General features: G+C 34.6%; 1 protein-coding gene across 1 annotated transcript; it reads right to left on the minus strand.

Annotated features, from left to right (window-relative positions):
• Positions 1–130: 130 nt before the first annotated feature.
• METTL14 (methyltransferase 14, N6-adenosine-methyltransferase subunit) lies at positions 131–27,057 on the minus strand. The gene is made up of 11 exons (XM_055342512.1): positions 26,842–27,057; positions 22,878–22,966; positions 21,933–22,020; positions 19,342–19,422; positions 18,898–18,985; positions 14,678–14,768; positions 13,284–13,425; positions 8,405–8,497; positions 6,146–6,262; positions 4,584–4,794; positions 131–1,557 (listed from the first exon to the last, which is right to left on the minus strand). Exons 1-11 carry the CDS (start codon positions 26,905–26,907, stop codon positions 1,253–1,255), a joined length of 1,371 nt encoding a protein of 456 aa, XP_055198487.1. The 5' UTR covers positions 26,908–27,057; the 3' UTR covers positions 131–1,252.
• Between the last annotated feature and the right edge of the window lie 115 nt (positions 27,058–27,172).

A 27,172-nucleotide genomic window follows, 5' to 3' on the forward strand; every position in this document is an offset into this window, starting at 1 on the left:
AACAGGAGTCTGATCTTAAGTCAGTCCTTTTTCATTAGGTTAACAAAGGCAATTTCACTTACAGAAAACAGACTCCCACATTTCAAAGGTTTAAAGTTTCATTAGAAAAATCATACACCAAATAAAAATATATTTTTCAAGAATAAGGGTATTTCATTCATCAGATTCATTTAAAACATGAATTATAGTACAGAGAGAAAAATGACAGCATTAAGTTTTATACAACCAACTGATCTGCAAAACCAGGCTCTTAAAAACAACACACCATATGGTTTTAATAAAAGGCAACTGCAATTCTGTTTTCTAAGCTGTCTTAGAGTTTTCTGTAATTGATTTTTATATTGTTTTCTCCATAACAAGTTCAAAGATATCACTTCCTCACCACCAAGTACTTTATTTTCCAAAACACCTGATAACCAGGTGTCTCTGTTGTTGCCTAATTTCTTTTACTTTGATAAGGAATATGAAACTGTTTTGAAAGTCAATCCAAGTTCAGGTCTACACCAAAGGTCTAGCACTTGGATATTTGTCCTTTGCTTCTGAAGAAGTGTGATTAGCAGTCATCTGGAGCTATGCAACTCAAATTATGATGAGCTTTTTCTCTTTAAGGCTACCTACTAAATTCTTCCTCTGCCCACTGCTGGGAGTGCCAACCTCCTCTAACAGATTTAGATTTGGGAGGTGATTTTGTTCAAATTCTCTCAATTTCTCAGTGGTAGTCATATCTGAGTTTAAGATTTTTTAAAAAGAAGTCTCTTTTTATTGTTTCACCAAGAAAATGTTAAAACTTTGACAGAAGTTAACCATCTGTCCCAACTCCATTCTCTCAAGGCTCTCAAACAGCTTTCTATTTACTATGACAGCAATGGCAGGATGCCTATTATCAAATGCTCTTGGCACTACAGCATACTACAGACTGGGTCTTTTTCACTGTTCAGTTAAATTATTTCTAAAAAGCAAAAGACTTTGTAATTAGTTGGAATCTATCAGAATAAATTAGTCTCTGAAAGGAATTTGTTCATTATTCAGTTACATGCACATAACCAAAGGCAGGATGATTTGTTTATCCTGGACAAGACTACACAATGTGTGTAATGACTGCAAGGGAGATTGGCTAAAATATTCCTGCAGCTCAAAGAAACTAAAGCAAAATGCAAGCTGGAATTGAGTACTAAACAAAGCCTCCCATTTGGAATTCAAACTACAGTAAAGAAGGTGTATAGGGGCATGAATAGATCATGGTCTTACAAAGTTATCGAGGTGGAAAGCCACCTCTGTGTGCTCCTCCACGGCCCCCCCTAAAGCCACCTCTTTCGCCTCGGAAGTTAGATCGATTTCTTTCTCGTCCACGGCCAGCAGAAGTTCCACCTCTTCCTCCACCCCTGGGAGCTCCACCTCCCCGATCAGACTTAGATTTGGGAGGAGGTGATTTTGGTCGAAGTCTCTCAATTTCTTCTGTACATCCAGTCAAGTAGGAATTAGGAGCACTAAAGTAGGATGCATATGTTTCTGCATTATAGTTGCTATTTGTAAGGGTTGGTCCAACTGTAAGCCAGCCTGAAATAGACGGAAAGAAAGATTATCTTTTCTTCCCCTCATTTCTCTTACTGATCCTTTCGGAGCTACTTCAAATTTCTAAAGTATTTTTAAAGTTCCCCCTATCACTCACTCAATATTTATCTTTTTTACAACACATGGCATCTAATCATGGTTATACAGATTTCGTATGTATATATCTTATTTCACCTGCATGATTATAACTTTGTAATATATCTTCCTCGTCTCCATCCATGTTTCACATTTTGTAAGACTAGCACTTAGAAAAAAAACTACACACTACAGTGAGTTTGGGCTCAGTGAAAATGTAATAAACTTCGCTTACCTTCCTACTTGGGAAAATAATACCACTGTTTTCTGATTAAGATCCTGGAACCAACTTTGCCTCTACTCTTCCGAACCACAACATTAACCCTGCTGACAGGTGCCAGAAATTCAACCACTACCATGTTGCTCCTATTCATTCCCATTTTTCCATGTCTATTGCCACCCTCAAATGTGAGCCTTTATTTTTCTACTAGGCCAGCCTCCTGTACATGTCACAGACACATATACATATTGTAATGCTCTCCCAGCCTCTCCTCCCTGAAAGTGGAGAGCCTAAAACAAACCTTAAAATATGTCACTTCTCTGTGTAACCTTCTAGGGCTCTCCACAAAGCACAGATTCATGTATATGTTATCTAAGGTCTTTTATGATGCAGCTTGAAATAACTTTCCTTTAAAAAATTATTTATTTATTTATTTATTCATGAGAGACACACAGAGAGAAGCAGAGGCATAGGCAGGGGGAGAAGCAGGATCCTCACAGGGAGCCTAATGCGGGACTTGATCCCAGACTCCGGGATCATGCCCTGAGCCTAAGGCAGATGCTAACCGCTGAGCCACCCAGGTGTCCCATTGAACTACCTTTTTTTTTTAAAAAAAAATTTAAAATTTTTTTTTATTTATTTATGATAGTCACAGAGAGAGAGAGAGAGAGAGAGAGAGGCAGAGACACAGGCAGAGGGAGAAGCAGGCTCCATGCACCGGGAGCCTGACGTGGGATTCGATCCTGGGTCTCCAGGATCACGCCCTGGGCCAAAGGCAGGCGCTAAACCGCTGCGCCACCCAGGGATCCCTTGAACTACCTTTCCAGTCACATTTCTCATTAATGCTTTTCATGACAATTTCATTTGAGTTAAAAAAAAAAAAAAAGTTATCACTATAGTATCTATTTCCGTACAAATCTCTACCTCTGAAAAAAAAAACACAACAAAAACCAAAAATTCCATCTGTTTGTTCGATCCTTTCAACCTATTGAAAATTACATCCTTCAAAATCCAATTCAAATATACATCTTATATGAAATAAAAATAATTTCTCAGTTGAGCCTTGCATTGGACTTCCTACCCACCATGGAGTCTGCTTCTCTCTCCCTCTGTTCTTCCTCCAGCTTGTGCTCTCATTCTCTCTCAAATAAATAAATAATCTTAAAAGAAAAAAAATTCTCAGAATTTTATGATCAGATTATGCCTCTACAGGTACAAAGGTATTTTTGTCAGCTATATTGCTAGACAGCTTTACTGATTTCTGATCAAATTGTATCTGGAATGGAAAAAACTACAAATTAACTGTAAATGTCCAATAGAGACTGATTTTTCAATTATTTACTTTTCTGTTTATTATTTTACATAATTTCATGAAACTTAAGATCATGGATTTCTAACTCTGAAGTATTTTCAAGTTACTGTGCTCATCAAAGTACACCCACAAAGAAGTAGCTGATGGGTAAGAAGAGAGATAACGAATTATGTTATATGTACAAATTAAGGCAACTTTAAAGGATTACTTTTTTTAGAATGAAAATCAGAGTTTCTTTTAAATTCTTAGGTACCTTCACAGCCAATTAGTCTATTATTACTTCTTTAACTTTTCCTACTTTTTATAAAATGTAGGCTATTTAAAACAAACAAGACTCTGGCTCTTTCCATCTTTAAACTGGATTTCTAACATACTAAACAGGCTGCTTATTTATATATCATGAATAAAGAAATGCTAATTTCACGTCTTCTGAGATAGCAATAAAAGAAACAGCATATACTGATATTTCAATACTTTGTACATAGAAGTTGTGCCCTCTAAGAAAAAATCTTCCGGGATCCCTGGGTGGCGCAGCGGTTTGGCGCCTGCCTTTGGCCCAGGGCGCGATCCTGGAGACCCGGGATCGAATCCCACGTCGGGCTCCCGGTGCATGGAGCCTGCTTCTCCCTCTGCCTGTGTCTCTGCCTCTCTCTCTCTCTATGACTATCGTAAATAAATAAATAAAATTAAAAAAAAAAAAACTTGTCGTCTTTCAAAAATGCAAATTGCTATTAAAAAAAAAAGAAAAAATCTTCCTCCATAACAGCCTAATTGTTTTCTACTTTTTTTCAAAATAGTAAATTCACATTTTACTAATTTTACTATTACTAAAAATTTACTAATTTTACTAAAATTTTGAAAAGACAACACCATTATACATATAAAGTAAACAAGGTAGGTATTTTGGTTTCTCATAAAGCCAAGATCTGTATTTCACAAATGTATGGTTATTTTCTGCAGGATTATTCAACCATTCATTTATGCATTTCTTCAACACATTATTTACTGAATGATCTGAATGCCAGGTAGAAAGAAGTAAGACAATCTTTGCCTTCTATGAGACTGCATGCTGGAGAAACGGACTATAAACCTCTGTCCAAATGAATCTGTGATTCATCTAATAAGTGCTATGAAGAAAAAGAAAACCAAGTAAAAGGAAAGAGAGTGGTGGAAAGAAGGGAGTGGAGTGGGAAGGTGGCCAGTTTAGAAGTTGTGAGGAAAGGTCTGTCAGGTATTTGAATGAGAGGACCATAAAGAGACAAGAACAAGCTTGGTATATCGAAATATAGCAAGAGGAACCAAATACATCGTAAGAACTTTATTTTACACAGCAGTGTGTGCTTTTTCTTGACACCTATATCCCAGGAGGGCATAAAGTTTTTAAAAGATTTTCTGAGGTCCTACCTGGTCGAATTGTACTATCTCTTCCAAATAGATGAAGGCGTCTTCTACCAAGGCAAAAATGTTCAATTATATGAAAAATTTCTACAGGCTTTTCTATATTGCCAATTTCAGGTTCTTCAGTGATAATCAAGTCAATGTCAACATTAGCATGAATGAAGTCCCCATCCGTGCTTCGCTTAACAGTTCCTTTGATCCCCATAAGGCAGTGTTCCTAAATAAAAAAGAGCAAACCAATTAATTTCTTCATCAGAAGTCATATTTCATAATATTTTACATTTTTTTTTTAAGATTTTACTTATTTATTCATGACAGATACAGAGAGAGAGGGGTAGAGATACAGGCAGAGGGAGAAGCAGGCTCCATGCAGGGAGCCCGACGTGGGACTCAATCCCGGGTCTCTAGGATCACACCCTGGGAGGAAGGCAGCGCTAAACCGCTGGGCCACCGGGGCTACCCACATTTTACATTTCTGATGTCCCCAATTCCAAAACAAACTGCATTTCTCCACATCTTTGGGAAATAGTTCCATGGGCAAAAACACAATAGGAAAACCTGGATCTTTGGATGTGGGAAGACTGCCAGGGAAGCTAGACATGACAGTATTAAATTTGGGGCCATGATGTTTTAGAACTGTGTCAACTGACCACTGTCTTTTCCTCTGCAACACTAGATAACTTCTTTTCACCAGTTATGAAAACATGGCACTTGACCTTGGGATCCTAAAATGGTGTTATACTAGGCCTCATGTATGATCCAAGATCAAAATGATATGTAGCTTTTTTACATGGAAACAAGATGCAAGCTTTTTTATATGGAAAGGGGACTTTAATCATCTACACAAACTTCTAATTGACGTAAGAAAATGAGAAAATCAAACAATTTTCTTTTTTGTTTTTTTTTTTTTTACCTTCCCTATTTAATCTGAATGGCAGGAGTATGGGTTAAATAAATTTAATCTTTCATTTGACTCCATGAATCAGGGCAAAGGTTCCCTTAGATTCCCCTCAAAAGAATTTTCCAGTCTAAGAAACACTTAACAAGACTCTTCCACCAGCTGCTCCCTAAAGAGGGAAAGACTGGAGGACAAACTTTTAAAGCCTGATAGTAACAGGATATTTGTATGGAGCAGAAGTTCTCAGGGGTTCTCATGTAGGCAAAACTGAAGGACAAGAGTATGCCTCTAAGCCAGCCAGCTGTCAGTCTTGCTGTCATTTCTTTTTTTTAGGCCCAGAGAAAGGGACAAAGTCTGGAGGGGTCAGAGGTACAAAAGCCCGTAACTGACTAAGAATTAAAGCTGTTCAGGACACAAAAGAATATATATTACCTTCTCCAGGACAGTGAAGGTTGTTGATCTAACACAGTGAATAAAATATTTTTAAATTAAACTGGATGTACTACTCTAATAAAATATTTTTAAATTAAACTGGATGTACCACTGTACTATTCAATGCCATTTGTACAAGTCTAAGAAAAGAGCTTTTCTACCAAAACTAAACAATATACAGTCATTTGGAAAAGCCTGCGGGAAAATAATGAAAGTAAACAAAACAGCAAAGCAATACCTTTGTTCTCTGGAAGACAGCCTTTGGATCTAAAGTCTTAGTCTTTCCAGGATTGTTTTTATTGGTTTTAATCCAACAAATATCTTCACATCTTCTGTAACCCCATTTGCGTAAACACTAGAAATGAAAGAATTAAAAAAAAAAGAAATTCTTAGCTAAAAGAAATAAATAATACTTAAAAATAACCAACCAGCATCAAAAAACTTCCTAGAGGTTTGAGACACTAACCTCTAAGATGTCACAGTAATTTTAAGTTCAGAAATAGGAAAAAAAAAAAATGCTACTTTTTAAATAAACAGCCACTATACAGGATGTACAGATACCTTTTGGATATAAATATAATCTATACAGTTAAGTATAGTATCAAGACATAGAAAGGATTACATAATACTCCAATTCTTTAATACTACCTTCCACTGTCATCAATAGAAAGTGGATTTTAAATTATGAAACTCAGCCCCTCTTTAATCATAGAATAATTCAACAGATGTTTCCTAGCACCTCAATTTTCTATCCTCCGACAAAGCTAAAAACTATTGAAAGTATTCTGATAGCTTCTTTTCAAATGAGTCTTATTTTTACATATTTAATACTAACAACTTCAAAATACTCAGACTTAAAATTATTATCTTTATCTCATTACTGGGTAAAACTACTTTCATCTTTATACAATCTAGAAAATAGAGTTTTGACCCTTTGTGTCCTAGAATGTTATGTAAGAACATGTAACAAGTACTTGCTAATACATTGCTTAGAGTGGCAAATTGAAGGCCTACTGCTGATTAGCTGGTGGGATTAAAAACAAAGGTATGTCCTTGTTTCCCCCACTCACCGATTTAAGAGGAAAGTAGAGGGGAAATAAGTAAATTGTGCAGTACAATACTGTTGGTACTGTTCATTTGAGGAATGCTCTTACTGTAAAGTGAGAAACATCTTAAAATGAAAGTTGGATTTTAAAATCTCAAAAATCAAGATCAGTATCTGTTCCTGTCACTAATTATTTGTTTTATACTGGATATTCATTATTCACAAGAGTCTAAATCCTCATGCGCTAATCAATTTAACAAAAGCTCAGGAGTATTTCTCATGTTAAATTATTTTTGTAATCGTTTTTGGCCAAAATATACTTTCACCAATATGACAGACTGCTGCATAAACAAATGTGATTAACGCCTCCTAATCATTTTCAACCTAATTTGCCAGTTGGAAGGCAAGCCCAAAGCCAGACGTTACAGCTTATAAATGGTAAATGCCAATATATCTATAAAAATAGTATGTTTCTATTTTCTTAGCTTTTCCAGAGAATCTTGGAGAAGTGCCAGCAAAAAAATAGATACCCAACTGGAATACAGTTATAGTCTTAACCTTGGGAGTTAATAAATGACGCAAGCAACGATGTTAACCAACAGTCTCAAACTTCTTATTTATATAAAGCATACAAAGTAATTGTAGAATTTCAGAATTTCAGCACAAATTTATCTCAATATAATCCTACTTAAATTCTTTATCTGTCAACTGGGCACTTCCTAAAATTAACAGGATTAAATGAGATCATTTGCTGTATAACAAGTAATGTTCTAAAAATGAAAGATGTCATATAATAACAAGTGAGGAAACTGAAACCCACCAGAATAAAAATCTCTACCCAAAGTTTCACTGCTAGACAGCAGAACTGAGACCAAAACTAAATGAAGCCTTCTAATTCTTAGCCACACACTTCCATGATTCTTGGATAAAAAAGCATATGCTATTTTGTTTCCACTTAGAAGACAAAATATTATAATAAAAATAAAGTTCTGAAATACAGTAAATATAAGATGCTTAACATAAATACAGATGTTATGTAACTTCTTTCTCACTCTCATGCAATCATTCAAACCATGTGTTCCAGATGCTGTTATTTTTCCAATTTGATTTGGCTTCTATTTGGAATTCAGGAGTTAACGTTATTCAGAATACTTTTTAGCTACTCATAATGAGCAGTAAATGACACTAAGCAGCCCGTTTTTGAGCTGCAGTTTCAAATGTCTAAACTGTTTTCCTCCTGAAGTTGTAACAAATCATATTTTGACTTATTGATCCCTTGGGCTAGTTAACTAAAGAGTATTGCCTTTCATGCATTCTTTTTTGAACATATTTTTTTCCTTCTGAATATTTAAGCAACTATTCAAGAAACAAAGGACAAAATGACATCTATCTTCAAACTTCTTACACTTTTTCTTATGAATTTAAAAATCCACTTCAAGAAAACCATCTTACCACTCTTCCAAGGTCCAATCCCTCCCCGGAACCACACCAGAGAAAGATAAATGATCGAGGTGCTGCAATCTCATCAATTTCTAACTTCATTATCTGTAGGAAACCAAAACGATACTGCATAAAAGTATTTTGTTTCCCATTCATCCTAAATCCAAAAGAACAACCATTGAGATTTATCAAGGCTTTCAGTAGATGTGTTCTTTAAATGTACTAATTTTCATTAGAAAAGAAATTGTATCCTTACAATTTATCCTGTTTTCTTATTCTATATTAAGAAAACACACACATGCACACACATATACACACACTTGATTTTATATAGAGAAAGGTTATGGGGGACCATATTCACAGAATAATGGAATTTTATAAGATGTAGCTTGAGAGCAATCCTTTATGATTTACAGATAAAGAAAAAGAGGTTAAATTACTCCAAAATTAGGGGCAAAATTAAAATGAAATATAACAAATGTTTGGAGAAGAGTTGGTCTCCATTATCTACAAAAGTTCTATATAAAATAAGGGGATCCCTGGGTGGTTCAGTGGTTTAGCGCCTGCCTTTGGCCCAGGGCGCGATCCTGGAGTCCCGGGATCGAGACTAGCGTTGGGCTCCTGGCATGGAGCCTGCTTCTCCCTCCTCCTGTGTCTCTGCCTCTCTCTCTCTCTCTCTGTCTATCATAAATAAATAAATAGATAAATCTTAAAAAAAAAAGTTCTACATAAAATAAGTCAATATGCACATTTCATTATAATAACCACTTTAAGTCTGAAATGCAAAAAAAAAAAGTAGTCTAATTTTTCCAAAGAGGACAGACATATAGATGCCAACAGACACATGAAAAGAAGCTCAGCATCACTCATCATCAGGGAAATGCTACAATGAGATATCACCTCACACCTGTCAGAATGGCTAAAATTAACAAGACAAGAAACAACAGGTGTTGGCAAGGATGTGGAGAAAGGGGAACCCTCATGCACTGTTGGTGGGAATGCAAACTGGTGCAGCTACTCTGGAAAACAGTGTGGAGGTTCCTCAAAAAGTTAAACACAGAACTACCCTAAGATCTAGCAATTGTGCTACTACCCAAAGGATACAAAAATACTGATTCAAAGGAGCACACGCACCCCAATGTTTATAGCAGCATTATCAGCAATAGCTAAACTATGGAAAGAGCCCAAATGTCCATCAACTGGTGTATGGATAAAGACGAGGTGGTATATATACAATGGAATATTACTTGGCCATATAAAAGAATGAAATCTTGCCATCTGCAATGACATGGATGGAGCTAGAATGTATTATGCTAAGCAAAATAAGAGATAGACATATGATTTCACTCATCTGTGGAATTTAGGAAACAAAACAGATGAACATAGAGAAAAAAAAGAGATGAAGCATAAAACAGACTCAACTATAGAGAACAAACTTGAGGGTTGCTGGAGGGCAGGGAGGCAGGGGGATGGGTTACATAGGTAATAGGTATTAAGGGGACACTTGTGATGAGCACCAGGTGTTTTACGTAAGTAATGAATCACTAAATTCTACACCTGAAACTAATATTACCCTGTATGTTAACTAACTGGAATTTAAATAAAAACTTAGGGCAATCATTTTATATGATATTCTTTTTCTTCTAGTTTTCTGCCACAGTTAAGTTTCGAGACCACGGTTCAGGCAAACATTTACATTTCATTTATTTAAAAAAAAAAATCTTAACTTTAGTACTAGATCCATTTAAGTTATAACCATATCATTTCTAAACTTAATCTAAATAGAAAAACATTATTTGACAGTAATAATGGAAATAAGTTATAGTATGTACAAACCTATTGAGTTTTATACTTCTGACTTTTTAAATCTTGCAGTCTCTCATCTAATATTCTCAGAGGCACATGAATAAGTAAATATGTAACACACACACATATTCCCACGTGGTTATACATGAAATAGCTAAAAATAAGTGATAATACACATTAGGGAAGAACATGAAGCAAATTACTCTTTCCGGCATTGCAGTTCTAAATGTTAAAAGCTGGTATTTTAAGTAAGTGCTTATATACTTTATCAAAATGAATTGAGCACTACTGATTCTCTAATGTGAAAGAGAATACTTGTGAAATCCAAACTCTTTTCTTATTTACATTTTATATATTTTAACTAATGGCACTTTCTTTAGGATAGTTTCACATAAAGGTTAAGAACTTAGGGCTCAAGGGCCAGACAAAACATTTCAGTATGCCAGCCAGTGTTGTTCATTGAAATTAAACTGAAATCAAGAATATGCATATAAAATGAAATTCCTTTATTTCAAAAACTCTATTAGTCTGTCACATATAATTGAAGCTCGTGTACCTTTATTAACCAAACCTCAGAGAATGGCCAGAGAAAATAAAGTTCAACCTAATTTCACTTGACCCACGAACAATGAGGGGCTAGTGGCACCAACCCATACCGCCATAGACAATGTTACTATAACTTCTGACTTGCCCAAACTTAACTACTAATAACTTACTGTTGCCTGGAAGCCTTACTGATAACAAACAGTCACCTAACACATATTTTGTATATTATATATTTTATACTCTATATTTAAAGTAAGCTAGAGAAAAGAAAATGTTATTAATAAAATCATAATGAAGAGATAATACATTTATGTTACTGCACTGTAAAAAATTCATGTAGAAGTAAAATGATGCAGTTGAAACCCACATTGTTCAAGGATCAACTATACTAATCAGACATAATGAGATTTAGTTTTTCAATTTTCTTTTCTTTTTTTTTTTTACCTAACTCAAGATTTATAAAGATTGTTTTTATACTAATCAATTTTGATGAGCATATGGTTTAATAGATATTTCTTAAACACTACTGGAAGGAACATAAATTTGTGCAACCTATCTGGAAAACTTCTCATCAATAAATATCAAGAGTATTATGTCTTTCACCTTGTTTTTCGAATACTATATACTGTTATCTTTCTGAAGGTCAACAATCAGCACAAATTACATTTATCATCAGAGTATGGAAAAAACTTTTTCAAAGTGGTAAGATCCATAAAAATGTAAATAAAAGTGTCAGAGGGAATGAAATGAAAGGAAAATCTTCAAGGAGGAAAAACTGGATGTGTTATCTTGAAGATTAAATAATTATTAATAAGAGTAACTATCATTAACTCAGAGGAGCACATACAAGGATTCAGCAGTTTCCTAAGACACACCAGCCTTACAGTGTCAGCCCTTTCCTTTCCCTACATCCCCTCTGTGCTCAACAGCTCCTGCCTACTCTCTCCTTGAAATTCCCTATTCGCCTGATCCCTATGATGTTCATACTCTTGGTTTTCCTTATTTATCTTTGACCCATTTTTTTGACCTCTGTTTTATCTGTGCCCCTAAAAGTTTTCTGAGGCTTTACTGTCAATCCACATATTATCTTAATTAAGACACTATCTCAGGACAAATTTATCTATTCTCACAGATTTGATGTGCTATTCTTCTAAGTCTGTATTTTCACACACAGATCTGTCCTTTGAAAGACATATTCCTATTACAACTTCCACATGGATGTCTCACATACACCTCAAAATCAACATATTCAATATGATCTAATTCCTTGAATACAGTTCTTCTTAAATCCACTCTTTAAGTAGTGAAAACTCAACCCACTTACCCCAAGACTGAAATCTTTGAATCATCCTTAACTCTCCACCCTTAGTCCAATCACTAGATCTCACCATAGCATCTACTAAACATTACTAAATTTATCACCTTTCTATTCTTACTACCATCACCCCAATTCAAGATCCCTTCATCTCCTAACTAGGCTATGCAACAGTCTTCTAACTGCTTTCCATTTTCCAGACTTTTCCTCTAGTCCATCCTCCACACACTAATCTGACCATTTAACTAAACTGGTTAAAGCCCTTTAAATACTCCTTAATGTCTTCAGGATAAAAGTTTAAGCTTCTAAGAGGACATCATCTCAAAAAGGTCCCAATCTGTTTTCTAACAACATCAACCTACACACCAGATATTCTTTGCCTCCATCCATTCTGCTCTTACTGTTCTTTCCATTTGGAATCACCATCCCACCCCTTTCTTTCTGGTCAATTCCAATGAGTCTATTTATAATGTTAATATGTCACCTCCTCTTTGTTCATGTACCTGTCCTCCAAGGCTTGGTCAGTTTTTCTCAGATCATCTTATACAGTTCTCTATTACAGAACTAACAAAATAATAATGCAATTATCTGGTTAGATAAATATTGATTTATCCCATTAAACTATTGTGCTCCTTAAGTTCAGGTACCAGATATTATTCTTTTTGAATCTCTAGTACCTATCACATTACCTAGCAAAGTGGTATTCAGTAAGTATTTTTTATTTTTGTTATTTATCGGTAAAAACAGGTAACTTGATGTAACTAAAGTTATCCGTTTGCTTAATTTATTTAGGAAAATGTAATTTTATTACAATTATACCAAAATTATGTATCTTTTTTATCTATTATACTCTAAGCTTCTTGAAAAGAAACCATCTTTTTTATATCTATGTAATATACTCTAATGTTTACTAAAACTAAGCAAATGCAGAAAGAATTATCATTCTGTTTTTAGACTTTTTTAGCTATACATCAAAGACTTAAAGACTGGAACTGTGAATCTTCTAGAGACAATTTACTCACTACCTGTTCAATTTCTGTCCCAAAAAGAAGAATCAGACCAAAGATAGTGCAATATTTGTCAATGTACCCTGGATCTTCTGCTACATCATATACTATATATTTATGATTCTTAAAAAGGTAGGAATATTTATAATCTTCTCATTAAATAAATATTCATTTGAAAAATAAATAATTAATGACAATGTAGAAAGTTTCATCATACATCATCCCAAGTCCAGCATTTTTCATTAGCAGTGATGCCAGTTTCTCTGTAATATTCTTCTAAAGGGGGTTCCAGAAGAATCACATCAAATTTAGGTGTCAGTTCTCTGATGTCAAAGGCTTCTATATCTGCTTGTAAGTACCTATTTGATTAAGGCATAAAAAATGACTAAGATTTTCAAATACCTTACAGATGATAGTGAAAGGAATTGCTTAAATATTACTAAACACTATTTACAAAGTAATTATAAACTAATTACTGATTTTTTTTATGCAGGAGTATCTTTCTTCAGTATAGACAGTAAACCATCTACCCACACTCTTCTCTAGGAGATGGATGTAATCGCGCTACAAACTAAAATCATATTCCCCCATGTACATCAAGAATGTACTCTCATTTTTACAATGAAAATCCATATTAGTATGTGAATAAGTCTCTGAGTCCCGTTCCATCATCATCTGAATTTTCTAAGGACTATCACATTATTTTTTTCTTAATTATTACGTTAGAAAAATTATTTGTTAGTTTTAAAATCCTCCCTCTAAAAAATTGTTTCTAAAGATGGATATAATTTTATCAGTTTGTTAGTAAAGTTGTTTATATTAATAACCTTTTCTGGCTACCTAGTATAAATTACTATTAGCCTTTACTGAAAGGTTATTTATACATATTACGAAAGTAATTTAAATGTAAAATACTTGAAGAGTAAGATTTTTTTAAATTGGATGAATATTAGAATCTGCCAATACTTTTCTCTGCACATTCAGACTTCTTTCTAGTTCCTCTAATCACTAACAGTATACATTTTAGCAAATTGTTAAATGTATAAAATGTTCAAGGTAAGCTAAATGTGAATTAAGTAGAATCTCCAATTTCAAAGACTTTCTACACATTTTAAGGAAAATATTCTGTTTAGCGAAGGTTAAAATGAATTTTCATAATCCACTATGTTAAGAATAGTATCTTTGGAAAAAAAAAGAATAGTATCTTTGAATGCTGAGTTATAGTTAATTTTTATTTTCTTCTTTCCTTCATCTAAATTTTCTAAACTTCCTCCAATAAATAAACTGCTTTTTGAGAGAAAAAGTCATTTAAAAACATTTTAAGAAACTCAAGAATACAACAAACATGAATGATTTTTCTAAGAAAAAAACATTTAAAGACACTTTAAGGAAATTATCTAGAAAACTGAAAAAATAAAAATAAAATGAAAACCTACTAGTTTATTGAGCAGTGGAATGTCAAATGAATCTATTTTATCATACAGAATAAAACACAGTATGTTAATCTTATATAGGTGCTGAATTTTTTTCAAATACAAAGGCTACAGGATAAAAAGAATGCTATTTTAAGCCAGAGTTGAGAATAAAAAGTAACTGAAAAAACACACTTACATAGGAGGGGTGTTAGATTTAGCTATCAACTCATCCTTCAGCCTGATGAGCTCCCTCAGTTTAGGGTATTCTTCAAATCTGTCAGCCAAACCTGAGGACAAAAAATACTAAGTACTAAATTTCAATACAATTGAAGTTAATATCAGTGAACTCAAAGGTTATGAGCCCTTCCAGGAAAACAAAACAAAACACAAACAATACTTTATTCCTGTGTCCTTTTAAAAAAGTTAATTTTGAGTATTTAAAAAAATTTTCACACATATATATAATATATATATATGTATGTATATATATATACACACACACCTTAATCCCACATGCAAACAAAAACCCAGATGTTCTAAAGCCCAGTCCAAATCAATAAATCATTTAATCTCTCATATTTAAATTAAATTTGCTCATAGCATTAAGTCTAGTCTTTCATTCAGTTCTCAGGGAGAGAAAAAACAACTCCTTTCTATCATGTTTTTCCCTTTTTCCCTTAACTAAAAGAATTCTTTCTTCTTAAGAATCTAGTGATTATTGAGGTTTGTACTTAGCTTTTTTTTTTTTTTTTAATTTTTATTTATTTATGACAGTCACACAGAGAGAGAGAGGCAGAGACACAGGCAGAGGGAGAAGCAGGCTCCATGCACCGGGAGCCCGACGTGGGACTCGATCCCGGGTCTCCAGGATCGCGCCCTGGGCCAAAGGCAGGCGCCAAACAGCTGCGCCACCCAGGGATCCCCTGTACTTAGCTTCTTAAATAGTTATCAAGGGCGGGAAAGTATTTCTTCTTTTCTTATGATTATGTATAGGAAGAAACAGAATAGTTAGAGGTGAGAAAAACACTGCCAATGATCTTAAATTGGCTATGGCTCATGGACACAATCCTGGAACAAATCTAGTAAAGATATGTCCCCTAACAGTAGACTACCTCTCACCTCCAAGACAAGTTACTTTCTCTACAAGTATTTCTTGTATCAGTATTTGTAATTTTAAAGATTTCACATCTCCACACCATTATACACCAAATCCTCATACATATTTTCAGGCTTTAAGGTCTTAGGAAACATGTATAAGTGCTACAAAGGGTACTTAAAAACAGGAGATTCACTGTTCCCATGTTCTCAAAACTGTTTTAGATCTCTGAGCTCAGAAGAGATTTTAGGTAAAATAGCATAATCCCTGTTTAAAGAACTGTAGGGAAAAGTAGGTCTTCAAATATCAAAGATTCCTAAAAGCTTTTATTTAGTTTTCTTTTCCCCCATAAGAAACATATTCCTAGCAATATAAGTCATGTAAGCATCTTAATTTTAAAAACTACAAATACAGATATTAATAACTTTAATATAAAACTGTAAAAGTGAAAGATTTTATAAAGCCTCCTTAATGAGTGCTTATAAAACAAATTTCAAATAAAACAAGTTTGAAGATTTTATTATAGTCAAGTTTTAATCACAGTAGAATTGGCTCTCAACCTTCTACAAAATAGAAAGTGCAAGTTTTTCTCAATCCATAATGGTTTCCTAAGCATTTTATCTTTCCAGTGGGGGAAGTAAGTATCTTAAAAGCAGAAAGGTGAATACTGACATTCAATTATACAACTATCATAATTTTTTTAAAAAACAGTTTTACTGAAGTATGATTGATATATAAAACACACACATATTTAATGTACAGAATCTAATGAATTCATACATATGCATATACCTGTGAAATCATCACAACCAAGGTAAGAGACATATCCATCACCACTGAAAGTTTTTCTGTGTTCCTCTGGGTATGTTTGTATGTGTATATGTGTGTGTGTACATACAACTGTGATAAGAATGCTTAAGATGAGATCTATCTTTAACAAATTTTTAAAGTTTTATTGACTACAGTCAACAGCACTGCTGACTATAAGCACTATGCTATAAAGTAGATCTCTAGAACTAATTCATCTTGCATAACCAAAACCTTTTATTAATTGAATAACAACTCTCTATTTCCCATTCCTCCAGTCCCCGATTACCACTGTTCTCTGCTTCCATGAGTTTGACTGTTTTAGGTACCTCATAAAAGTATAGGTATTTATCATATTACATGTACTATTTTAGGTACCTCTGTAATTATCTGCATATTTGTTCTGTGACTAGCTTATTTCACTTAGCATTATCATAACTTTTTATGCTATAGCTCAATTTTGCTCATGAAAATATTAAAATCAGTTTCTACTTCAAGAGTAAGATTCCTTACAAGCAACACAGAAAAAAATAAATCAGATTATACCAAAATTAAATTTTTTTTGTGTTGCAAATGATACTACCAGAAAGTGAAAAGACAACCCCACAGAATGGACAAAATATTTCCAAATCATAGGTCTGGTAAGAGACCTGAACAGAAAATATATAAAGAACTCTTATAAAGTAATAATAAAAAGACAAGTAATCAATTAAAAACTAGGCAAAGCCTTTGGATATTTCTCCAAAGTAGGTATTTATATAGCCATCAAACATATGAAAAGATGCCTAAATTAATCACTAGGAAAATGTAAGTCAAAATCCCAAGAAAATTATCACTTCATACCCACTAGAATGGCTATAATTAAAAAGACAGACAATAGTAAATGTCAAGCATGGAAAGAAACTGGAACCCTTATACATTGCTGGGAGGAATATAAAATGGTATAGTTGCTTTGAAAAACAACTGTGCAGTTCCTCTAAAAGTTAAACACTGAATTAACATATGACCCAGCAGTTCCACTCCTAGTTACATGCCTAGGAGAAATGAAAGCATATGCTCACAAAAGAATTTTACATGAATACTCATGAAGCACTGTTTCTAACAGCCAAAAAGTGGAAACCACCCAAATGGATAAACAAAATGCAGTATATACATACAATGGAATATTATTTGGCAGTAAAAATAAACGAAGTACTGGGACATGCCACAACATCAACAATCCTTGAAAACATTGTGCCAAGTGAAAGAAGCCAGATACAAATGCCACACTGTATAATTCCATTACTTGAAATGTCTAGAACAGGCAAATTGTTAGAGACAAAAAGTTAGTTAATGGTTACTTAAGGTGAGGGGGCAGATGAGGAGGAGGAAATGGGAACTGACTGCTAATGAGTACTGAGTTTCTATAGGGGAAATGAAAATTAGATTGTGGTAATGACTATACAAACTGGATTTCCAAAAAAAAAGGAATTATATCCTTTAAATGGGTGAATTATATGGTATGTGAATTATCTCAATAAAGCTGTTTTTAAAAATGCAGGAGTAATGCATTTGAGGAACTTCTTAGTAGACTGGACAGGGGCTGAGGGAAGAACCTCTGAGCCTGAGAATATCTTAATACAACATTAAAAACTGAAAAGCAAAGAGAAAAAAGAAAAGAGAAGGCTGGAAAATCCAAGGACTATGGGACAACTACAAAAGATCTAACGTGTAATGGAAATAGCTGAAGAACGAGAGAGAGGAACAGAATATTTGAAATAATAATGATTGAGATTTTCCCAAATTAATGTCAGAGAACAAACCAGATTCAGGAAGCTCAGAGAACATCTAGCAGGATAATGCTAAAAAAAAAAAAAAAAAAAAAAAAAACAAAAAAAAACTCTAAACCTACAGCGTACCATTTTCAAACTACAGAAAATCAAAGATAAAGAAAAGATCCTAAAGAAACTAGAGGGAAAAAACACTATGCCTACAAAGAACCAAGAATTCTATCCAATTTCTCAGAAACATGAAAGCAAGAAAAGATTAGAGTGAAATATTTAAAGTGTTGGAAGAAACAGAACACCAAACAAGAATTCTATACTCTTTGAGATAAAGACTTTCTTAGAAAAATAAAAATTTAGAGAATTTGTTGCCAATAGACTTGCCTTGCAAGAAATGTTAAAAAAAAATTCTTTAGAGAGAAGGAAAAAAATAATATACGGAAGAAAAATCAGATCTACAAAAAGAAAGGAAAAGCATCATAGAATAAATGAAGGTAAAATAAAAATGCACAGAACCAAACTGAAGAAGGAAGGAAGGAGGACGGAAGGAAGGAAGTACACTGCTGGAAGGATAAGGAGGGTATACGGGAAGTATGGAAAATGGAAATGGGAAGCCACGAAAAATAATTTTGGAATTAGAAAAGCCAAGCCAGGGGAAATAATTTTGTTAGAAATAATCCACAAAATGAATAAACTACATGTATGTAATCAAGAGTTAGCAATAGCATATTCCCAACAAATCTAACATACCTACATCCCTGATGAAATTTTGAGGTCTATGTCCAGTGTCTACAAAATGCTGGCAGTAATCATTATGGGGATTTAAACTCTGCGTTCCCTAAAGAAAAAGTCAAAATTAAATTAAAAGCATTTACTCTAATGGCAGATACACTAACTCTGTACTTTATTTTTTATTATGAGGTCATACGAAATAGAAGTTGATACATAGATTAAAAAAATCATTAATATTTGAAAACACAACTAAAATGACAGTATTAATCTTTAGTAGCTAGACATTGATACAGCATTATCTCATCCTAACCAGCCAAATATCAGAAGACTATTTCAAGAACATTTTATGATTATTTTATAATGATCCCTCAAAAACCGAAAAAATATTGAAAATAGTAAGTATTTAAAATCTTTTCATGCATAAAGCTGAAACGTGAAGTTATGATATGAAAATTTATTTACCTTAAGAAAAGTACTAGAATCCTTATAAATCTCTTCTTCATATGGCAAATTCTCTTCTTCCTGTTGCATTTCTAATTCATCCTTGGAAAAGGAAGATTAAGTAGACATTTTATGTATAGGAGGAATATTTTATGTATTCATGATATCTTGAGTATTGAGACTCAATATAAATATTTCATTTCCCTAAGATATTATTTTTCAAATTATCATTAAACTCAAATACTGAAGTCTTTGCATTCTCATCGTTATCTAGTTACGTTTACAATAAATAAAATTTCCTTTTCATTCTTACCAATAAATATCTGTAACTACTGATTTAGTTGACTGAGCTGTCTAGTATTATTTATCTCATCATACTATAAGTATTAGAATTTAGCTCAAGTCATGAAAGATATGACTACAGATGGGGCAATTTATTTCTAACCGTATGAAACTGCTATTTTTATAGGTCAAAAATATCAAGAACTGATATGGTTAAAATATACATATTTATATAATCATAATAAATAAAATAAAATGATACCAATACAATAATCAGTAATATTTAAGTTGCATATCAGCATATACCAAAATGGAACACACAAAATGGCATTTATGAGATTAGGTAATTTTATCCCTAAACTTCCTAGAGATTTACTGAAACTATGCATTCTTTTCTCTATTAAATACAGTTGCACAACTAACTTGAAAAAAATGGGGATAGGTTTTTTATCTATTAATAGTCTCTTTTCAACTAACTATTCTAAGTATAGATTTAGAAGTTGTGTTTTTTTCTTCGGCCTTTTCAGAAACGGTTCTACATTGTTGTCTAGCCCATGAGTCCTCAAAATATCTTAATTGCACTACCCTATAATAAACATGGAATAACACAACTCAAAAAGACAGTACTGTAGCCACTCAAAATTTGGTCCAATTATCCAAAGTTTCTGATACATCTACCTCTTTACTCTTACTTAAGAATATTATTGTCCAGTGCTTACTAGGCATTATGCTTTTTATATGTCACCTCTTATATTAAAATGAGGAAACTGAAATAAAGATCTTAATTGAACTGATTACAGAATTACTTCATTTGATTGTGCTTGAATTTATTGCACTCTGAAGATATTGCATATTTTACAAATTAAAGGTTTGTGGCAACCCTGCTAGCAAGTCTACTGGCACCATTTTTCTGATGGCATCTGTTCACTTCATGTCTCTGTGTCACATTTTGGTAATTCTTGCAAAATTTATAACTTCTTCATTATCATATCTGTTATGGTGATCTATGATCAGTGATCTCTGATGTTACCATTTTAATTATTTTGGGGCACCATGAACCATGTGCATACAAGATAGTGAACTTAATCCATAAATGTGTTTTCATTGTTTCACCAACTGGTGGTTCCTGTGTCTCTCTCCCTCTCCTTGGGCCTCCCTGAGACTCCATATTAAAATTAGTGACCCTATAACGTCTTCTAAGTATTCAAGTAAAAGGAAGAATTGTACATTTCCCACTTAAAATCAAAAGTTAAAACTTATTAAGCTTAATGAGGAAAGCATGTGGAATTCGAGACAGGCCAAAACTGGGGCCCTTGTGCCAAACAGCTAACTTGTGAATACAAAGGAAAAGTCCTTGAAGGAAAAAAAAAATGCTACTTCAGTAAACACACAGATGATAAGAAAAAAATGCTACCTCAGTAAACACACAGATGATATGAAAAAAAGTGAAACAGCCTTATTTCCAATATGGAAAAAGCTTACTGGTCTGAACAGAAGATCAAACTAGCCACAATATTCCTTTCAGGCAAAGCCTAATCTAGAGCAAGGCCCTAACTCTCTTCCATTCTATGAAGGCTGAGAGAGTTAAGGACACTGCATAGAAAAGTCTGAAGTAAATAAAGGTCGGTTCCGAGGTTTAAGGAAAGAAGACATCTCCATAACATAAAAGCTTAAGGTAAAGCAGCAATAGTGAGGCAAGCAAGGCCCTCCACCAGGGAAAAAAAAAAAAAAAAAAAAGATTAAAACTTGCTATAAAGCTCAAATAATGGATAGAATTTTTTAGCAATAAAGTACTTTTAAATTAAGGTATACACTTTGTTTAATTAGACATTAATGCTATTGTACAATTAAAAGACTGTAAGATTGCACAGACATAACTTTTATATGCACTGGGAGACCAAAACTTTCATTTGACTTGTTTTATTTTTTATTATTTTTTTTTAATGTGTATGAGATCCATATGTTGTTTTTTTAAAAATTTTTATTTATTTATGATAGTCACACAGAGAGAGAGGCAGAGACACAGGCAGAGGGAGAAGCAGGCTCCATGCACCGGGAGCCTGATGTGGGATTCGATCCCGGGTCTCCAGGATCGTGCCCTGGGCCAAAGGCTCATTTGACTTGTTTTATTGCAACATTCACTTCATTGTGGTGGTCTGGTACCAAACCTGCAGTATCTCCGAGGTATACCTGTATACATATGCTACTAACAATTCTTTTAGAAAGTTTAAAATTGAGCTTTTCACCATATTTATTTTCCTGGATAAGAATCTATTATTGTAGGGATTTATTTTTTTCTTGATCATAAAACTGCTCTGTTCTCTACTTGCCTTATATTCTTCCATTTTGTCTTCATCGGTCTCTCCTTCATCCTGATACTTACGTTTTGCATTTGGAGCAGAGGTATCATAGGAAGCCCTGAAAAATTAAAACTGGAGTATCACACACAGATATAGAAAGATGTATAAATGGTAGCTATTAATAATATTAAATGACAGTTTATAAAAACAGAACAAGGCACTTTTTTCTGATTAAACGGTATCTATTCATTCAGTTTATAAATCAAAAAAGTTATACATCCTGATTGGTAATTCTGTATTTTATTATTATGAGAAAGCAACCAAATCAGAAACTTAAGTTCATGTAATGGATATATGGCAAAAAGAAACTTCTACATTATGTTATCATTCTAATTTGTCTTAAGAAAAATTGATATTCAAATTAATAACCAGAATACTGAAAAATTCTGAAGTGCTTTCTGAACTACCAATGAAAACTGCTTTTAGGGTAAAGCCTGTTTTTTCTTATAAGAATTTGTAAATATAAATTATTTATTTATGGTATATAAGCTAATCCTTAGTCTAACATTACATTTTCTAACTGCTTTATGAATAAGAACTTATTATATTCAGAAAATAAGTATTCATAATTCATAATTCATGAATACTAAAAACTGAAATCTTTTATTTTGATGCCTGTCATTAACAACACACTTCATACCTAGGATTATGTTTATCAAAACAATAACCCAAGGCACCTGGGTGGCTCAGTCAGTTAAGCGCCTGCCTTCAGCTCAGGTCATGATCTGGAGTCTTGGGGATCAAGCCCAGCTTTGGGCTCCCTGCTCAGCAGGGAGTCTGCTTGTCCCTTTCCCTCTGCCCCTCCCCTGCTCATGTCCTCTCTCTCTTTCTCTTTGCCTCAAATAAAATCTTAAAAAACAAACAAATTTTCACAATATTCATGTCACTAAAAAAAAAAAATAAATATTCAACTACCTGCAAGTTTCTCTTGTTTCAGCAATTTCTCTCTGCTCATCTTTGCTATTTAACACAGCACCAATGCTGTCCGCACTTTCGGCTCCCAACTGAGAAAAGACAAAAACCAAAAATTAGATCGTAATGCACTGGATAGCCTTCCCAGCTTATGTAGTAACATTTAATATATCAGATATTAAAAAACAAAACAAGGAGCACCTGGGTGGCTCAGTCAGTTAAATGTCTGCCTTTGGCTCAGGTCGTGATCCCAGGGTCCATGGATGGAGTCCCACATTACAGTTCCCTGCTCAGCAGGGAGTCAGCTTCTCTCCACCCCCCACCCCTGCCCAGCCCCGTTTGTGTGTGCCTGTGAGTGCGCGTGTGCACTCTCTCAGATAAAGAAATAAAATCCTTAAAAAAACAAAACAAAACAAAAAATCTTAACAATGTCAGCAGGCAAATAGATTAATTAATTTGCGGGAATAATAGGAAATACCTTGGAACAAAACCATGTTAATTAGGAATAAATTTGAGAGCTAGTAAGCATATTATACTTCCAGTTATATTTGAAATAAGACAATTTTAGCCAATCCTCTACTTTTTAAGTAAATAATAAAACAGAATTTAGTAATAGTAGCAATAACAAAAAAAGCGGCTAACGTATAGTGTATATAGGGTGATAGGCACTAACACTTTGCATCTGTCAATTCACATATACACTTTATCCTGTGCTATAATAAATATCCAGTTTTATTCAAGTCTTTATACAATGATTTATAGGCACAATACTGAACTTTAATAATTCCTAAAAAATGGTAATGCAAATTCTGTTTAGCAGTTGGAGAAATTTTGCAAAACAGAACAAATAACTAGTTGAGATAAACTGGCTACAGAGTGGGATCAGTTCACGGAAATCTTTAAAAGCCAAACAAACAAGCGTAGAATGCAATTTATAGGCCATGAAGAACCATTTGATATTTTTAAGTACAAGAAGGGCATGAGGAAATTTGGATTAATTAGTCCCTTTAGCTCAGGAAAGGGAATATACTAAAATATCAGAGCTGCAAGTGGTCTTGTTAGCCTTGATTTTAAACAATTACCACTACCTTTTTAGTCTGCCTCCCTTCACAACTCCTCTGAGGAGTTGTGTCACTCCAGTGATACATCTCTTCCAGTATATCAACTGTTTCTGATATTTTAATTCTTCCATAAAATCTTAACTCTATTCTCATTAGTTAGAACACACATCTACTTCCCACTGTTAAAATGATTTCTTTCTTCCCATGGCTGACTCCTCTTTCTTCATGTCTCTGATGAGTACAAGTGATTTCCTTAGAGTATATAGAATGGGTAGCCTCCTTCCACTTTTCTTTTTCTCTCATTTCCTTATTCGGATTATAGTACTTAATACAACTTTCAATTATTTAGGTTTTACTTTTGCTTACTGTTTATATTGTTTCATAGTCTTTATCACGACTTTCAATTATTTTATACTTCAATTATTTTATCTTTACTTTTGTTTACTTCTCAAGTTAACATGTAAACTTCCTAAGGAGATGAACTCTTCTTGCTCTCTGTATGTTCAGCAGCTTGCATTATGCCTGACTCACAGCAGATGTTCAATATTTGAATGAGCCAACTAGATTTCCTACATTAGAATACAACGTATACAATAGAACTGCTTTAAGTCAAGATTCTGCTCATATGTATAATTGTCCTCTCATGATCCAAAAAAAAATTGTGGAACGACTGGAATAAGTAAATCATAGATTTTCTGTTATGGTAGCCCTAAATATATTATTTGAATAATTAGGACAATTTGGTATCCTTTCTATATACAATTTTTTTGGAATAAAGCTACAGCTAAGTAAAAAGCAGGTGTAAATTGCTGATGTTTATATTCTGTGTAACAGTATGTAAGCAGTGTACTCAACAGTGAGGACAATGTAAGCCAGGTAGAAGAAGAGCCTAAGCCAGAGAGATCAAGATAGCTTTTATTACAAAGTTCTGACCTGAGCTGTGCTCTAGAGGATGGACAGAAATCAGAAAGGAAGGACAATTAAAAAAAAAAAATCATAAAGTATATATTGCACAAATCACATTCTGGAAGGTAATAAACCAGTTTGTGCTGTTCATAGAGAAAAGCAACTGAAAGAAAGGCTGAAATTAGTAGGTAACGTAGAGGTCTGTTATTATGTCAGATATCTTTACTTAAGGGGAATGGTTCCTAACCAACTAGAAGACCAGGGAACAGCTAGTGTACTGCAAAGAGCATAGGAAAGCCTAAACTGTAGCTTGCAAACTTACAAACTTTGTGGACTTCAGCACGCTAAACTTAAATTCTTTGAGCTCTATCTTCTGCATCTAGATCATGCAAATAGCATCTGACTTGCATGACTGAAGATAATGTGTATAGAAAGCTTGGCAGTGTCTTGATTCATTGAAGGTACTTACTAAACAGCACCCATTATTAAATTTTATGTGCTATGCAAGCTCTTTTAAGGTAAGAAATACTTTTTATTCATAGTTGAATTGCCAGGGGCTACTAGATTCCCTGGTATATAGCAAGACACAATAAGTAACTGTTTATGAATGCATTTTGGGTCCAAGAATTCAAAACTAAAAAAAAATAAGAGGGGATCCCTGGGTGGCGCAGCAGTTTGGCGCCTGCCTTTGGCCCAGGGCGCGATCCTGGAGACCCGGGATCGAATTCCACGTCGGTCTCCCGGTGCATGGAGCCTGCTTCTCCCTCTGCCTGTGTCTCTGCCTCTCTCTCTCTCTCTGTGTGTGACTATCATAAATAAATAAAAATTAAAAAAAAAATCTTTAAAAAAAAAAAAAAAGAACCTTACTTGGTGGTAACAAAGCTACTGAACATTGTGAAGACAACAGAAGAAGCTGGGAAAAAGAAGGCCTGAAAAAGACACCTGATTTGCCCCAGATCGTAATGCCAGAGAGCCATATCTGATTCCAAATTCCCACATTTTTAACACTATGCCATAAACCTTTTCATCAGATCTTAAGAGTAGAAGTTCCAAACTTCCATTTACTAAAACCAAGATTCATTACTGAAAAAACAGTAAGATGCCTCATTAAAACCTCGTAGCATGTCTTCCATCACTTTTACGGATATGGATAGCAGGATGGGAAACACAGCCTGACTTTAAGGAGAGGTGTACTGCATTTCTGCATGTGTCCACTCCTAATCAAGTGTTAACTTAGACACAAGAAGCAGCGAAGACAAAGCTTTAGAGAGACAAACCTGGGTTCAATTTTCTGGCCTAGCGGTGAGTGACACGAGGCAAAATGTACTTAACCTCAGTTTCATCATTCGGTATGCGGAGTCAATGCTCCCTATTTCAAGGGTTCGCTGTGACTGCTACAGAGTAGAATTCAAATACTAGGGGTGGGGTATGACGACGGTGCCCTACTTAACATAAGAGGGCTGCAACACACAAGATGCACCATCTAAAATTTACACTCAGGCTTCTTCTAATGCAGTCTGGCGACAGGATCCCAGAAAACACTATAAATCTACTTCGCAAGGAAGCCACAATCTCAAGAATTAGGTGCTGCGAAGAAAGGCAAGAAAGACCATTTAAACAGTGAAGAGACACAGGGTATAACAAATCACGTTCCCTTGCGTGAACTACGGTAATTTGTTTACAAAGACAAAGAAGCTTCGTATCCCCCTCACTGAGCCCTGCGCCAGACCCTCGGCGCGCATCCCACGATGGTTGCTGGAGACCAATCGTGGCGTTAGATCAGCAACAGAAGGACCACGGCACAGAATGGAGAATATTCGGGGTACTGCGGGAGTTAAGAACAAGAAAGGCAAAGAGGCCTCGGGGTCAGGGTCGCCGGACCTGGAAAAGTGTGCACAGCAGCGGGTAGGAAAAGACCGGGAAGAAAAGGGGGTGGGGTGGGGTGGGGGGGAGAAGGGAACCGCGCACGCGCATTCTCGATTCTTCCCTGGGCCGCGGACCTGCTGCGCGAGGAGCTGTCGCCGCAACTTCTGCCGCTCCCGGATCTCCTGCAAGCGGCTGTCCATGTCCCAACACCTGTTTCCCACTGCCCCGAAAAGCTGACAATTAGCGGATAAATAGCCGCCTTATTTTTCTTCTGAGTCTGTGGAATACAAGATTCGCCGGGACCTTCAGACACCCGGCATCCCTTAACCTTTCCTCAATAGGTATTTCCGGCTCGGCCAGTATTGGCTCCCCCGAGCCCGGAAGTCCCTCCTCCTTCTGGACGCTCTCGATTTGACGTCGCCGGGAAGCGACCCAATGAGGGACGTTGTGGCGGCGGAGCGTCTC

This window comes from Nyctereutes procyonoides, unplaced genomic scaffold, assembly GCF_905146905.1.
Source record: "Nyctereutes procyonoides isolate TBG_1078 unplaced genomic scaffold, NYPRO_anot_genome, whole genome shotgun sequence".
NCBI lineage: Eukaryota > Metazoa > Chordata > Mammalia > Carnivora > Canidae > Nyctereutes > Nyctereutes procyonoides.

Excerpts from the sequence above, each read along its gene's own strand:
- METTL14 (XM_055342512.1), bottom strand. The coding sequence starts at position 26,907 with ATGGACAGCCGCTTGCAGGAGATCCGGGAGCGGCAGAAGTTGCGGCGA. Across the intron at positions 14,769-18,897 it reads AAATTTCATCAGGGATGTAG|GTTTGGCTGACAGATTTGAA; the intron begins GTATGTTAGATT and ends TTTTGTCCTCAG. Across the intron at positions 6,263-8,404 it reads GATTGGACCTTGGAAGAGTG|TGTTTACGCAAATGGGGTTA; the intron begins GTAAGATGGTTT and ends TTTCATTTCTAG.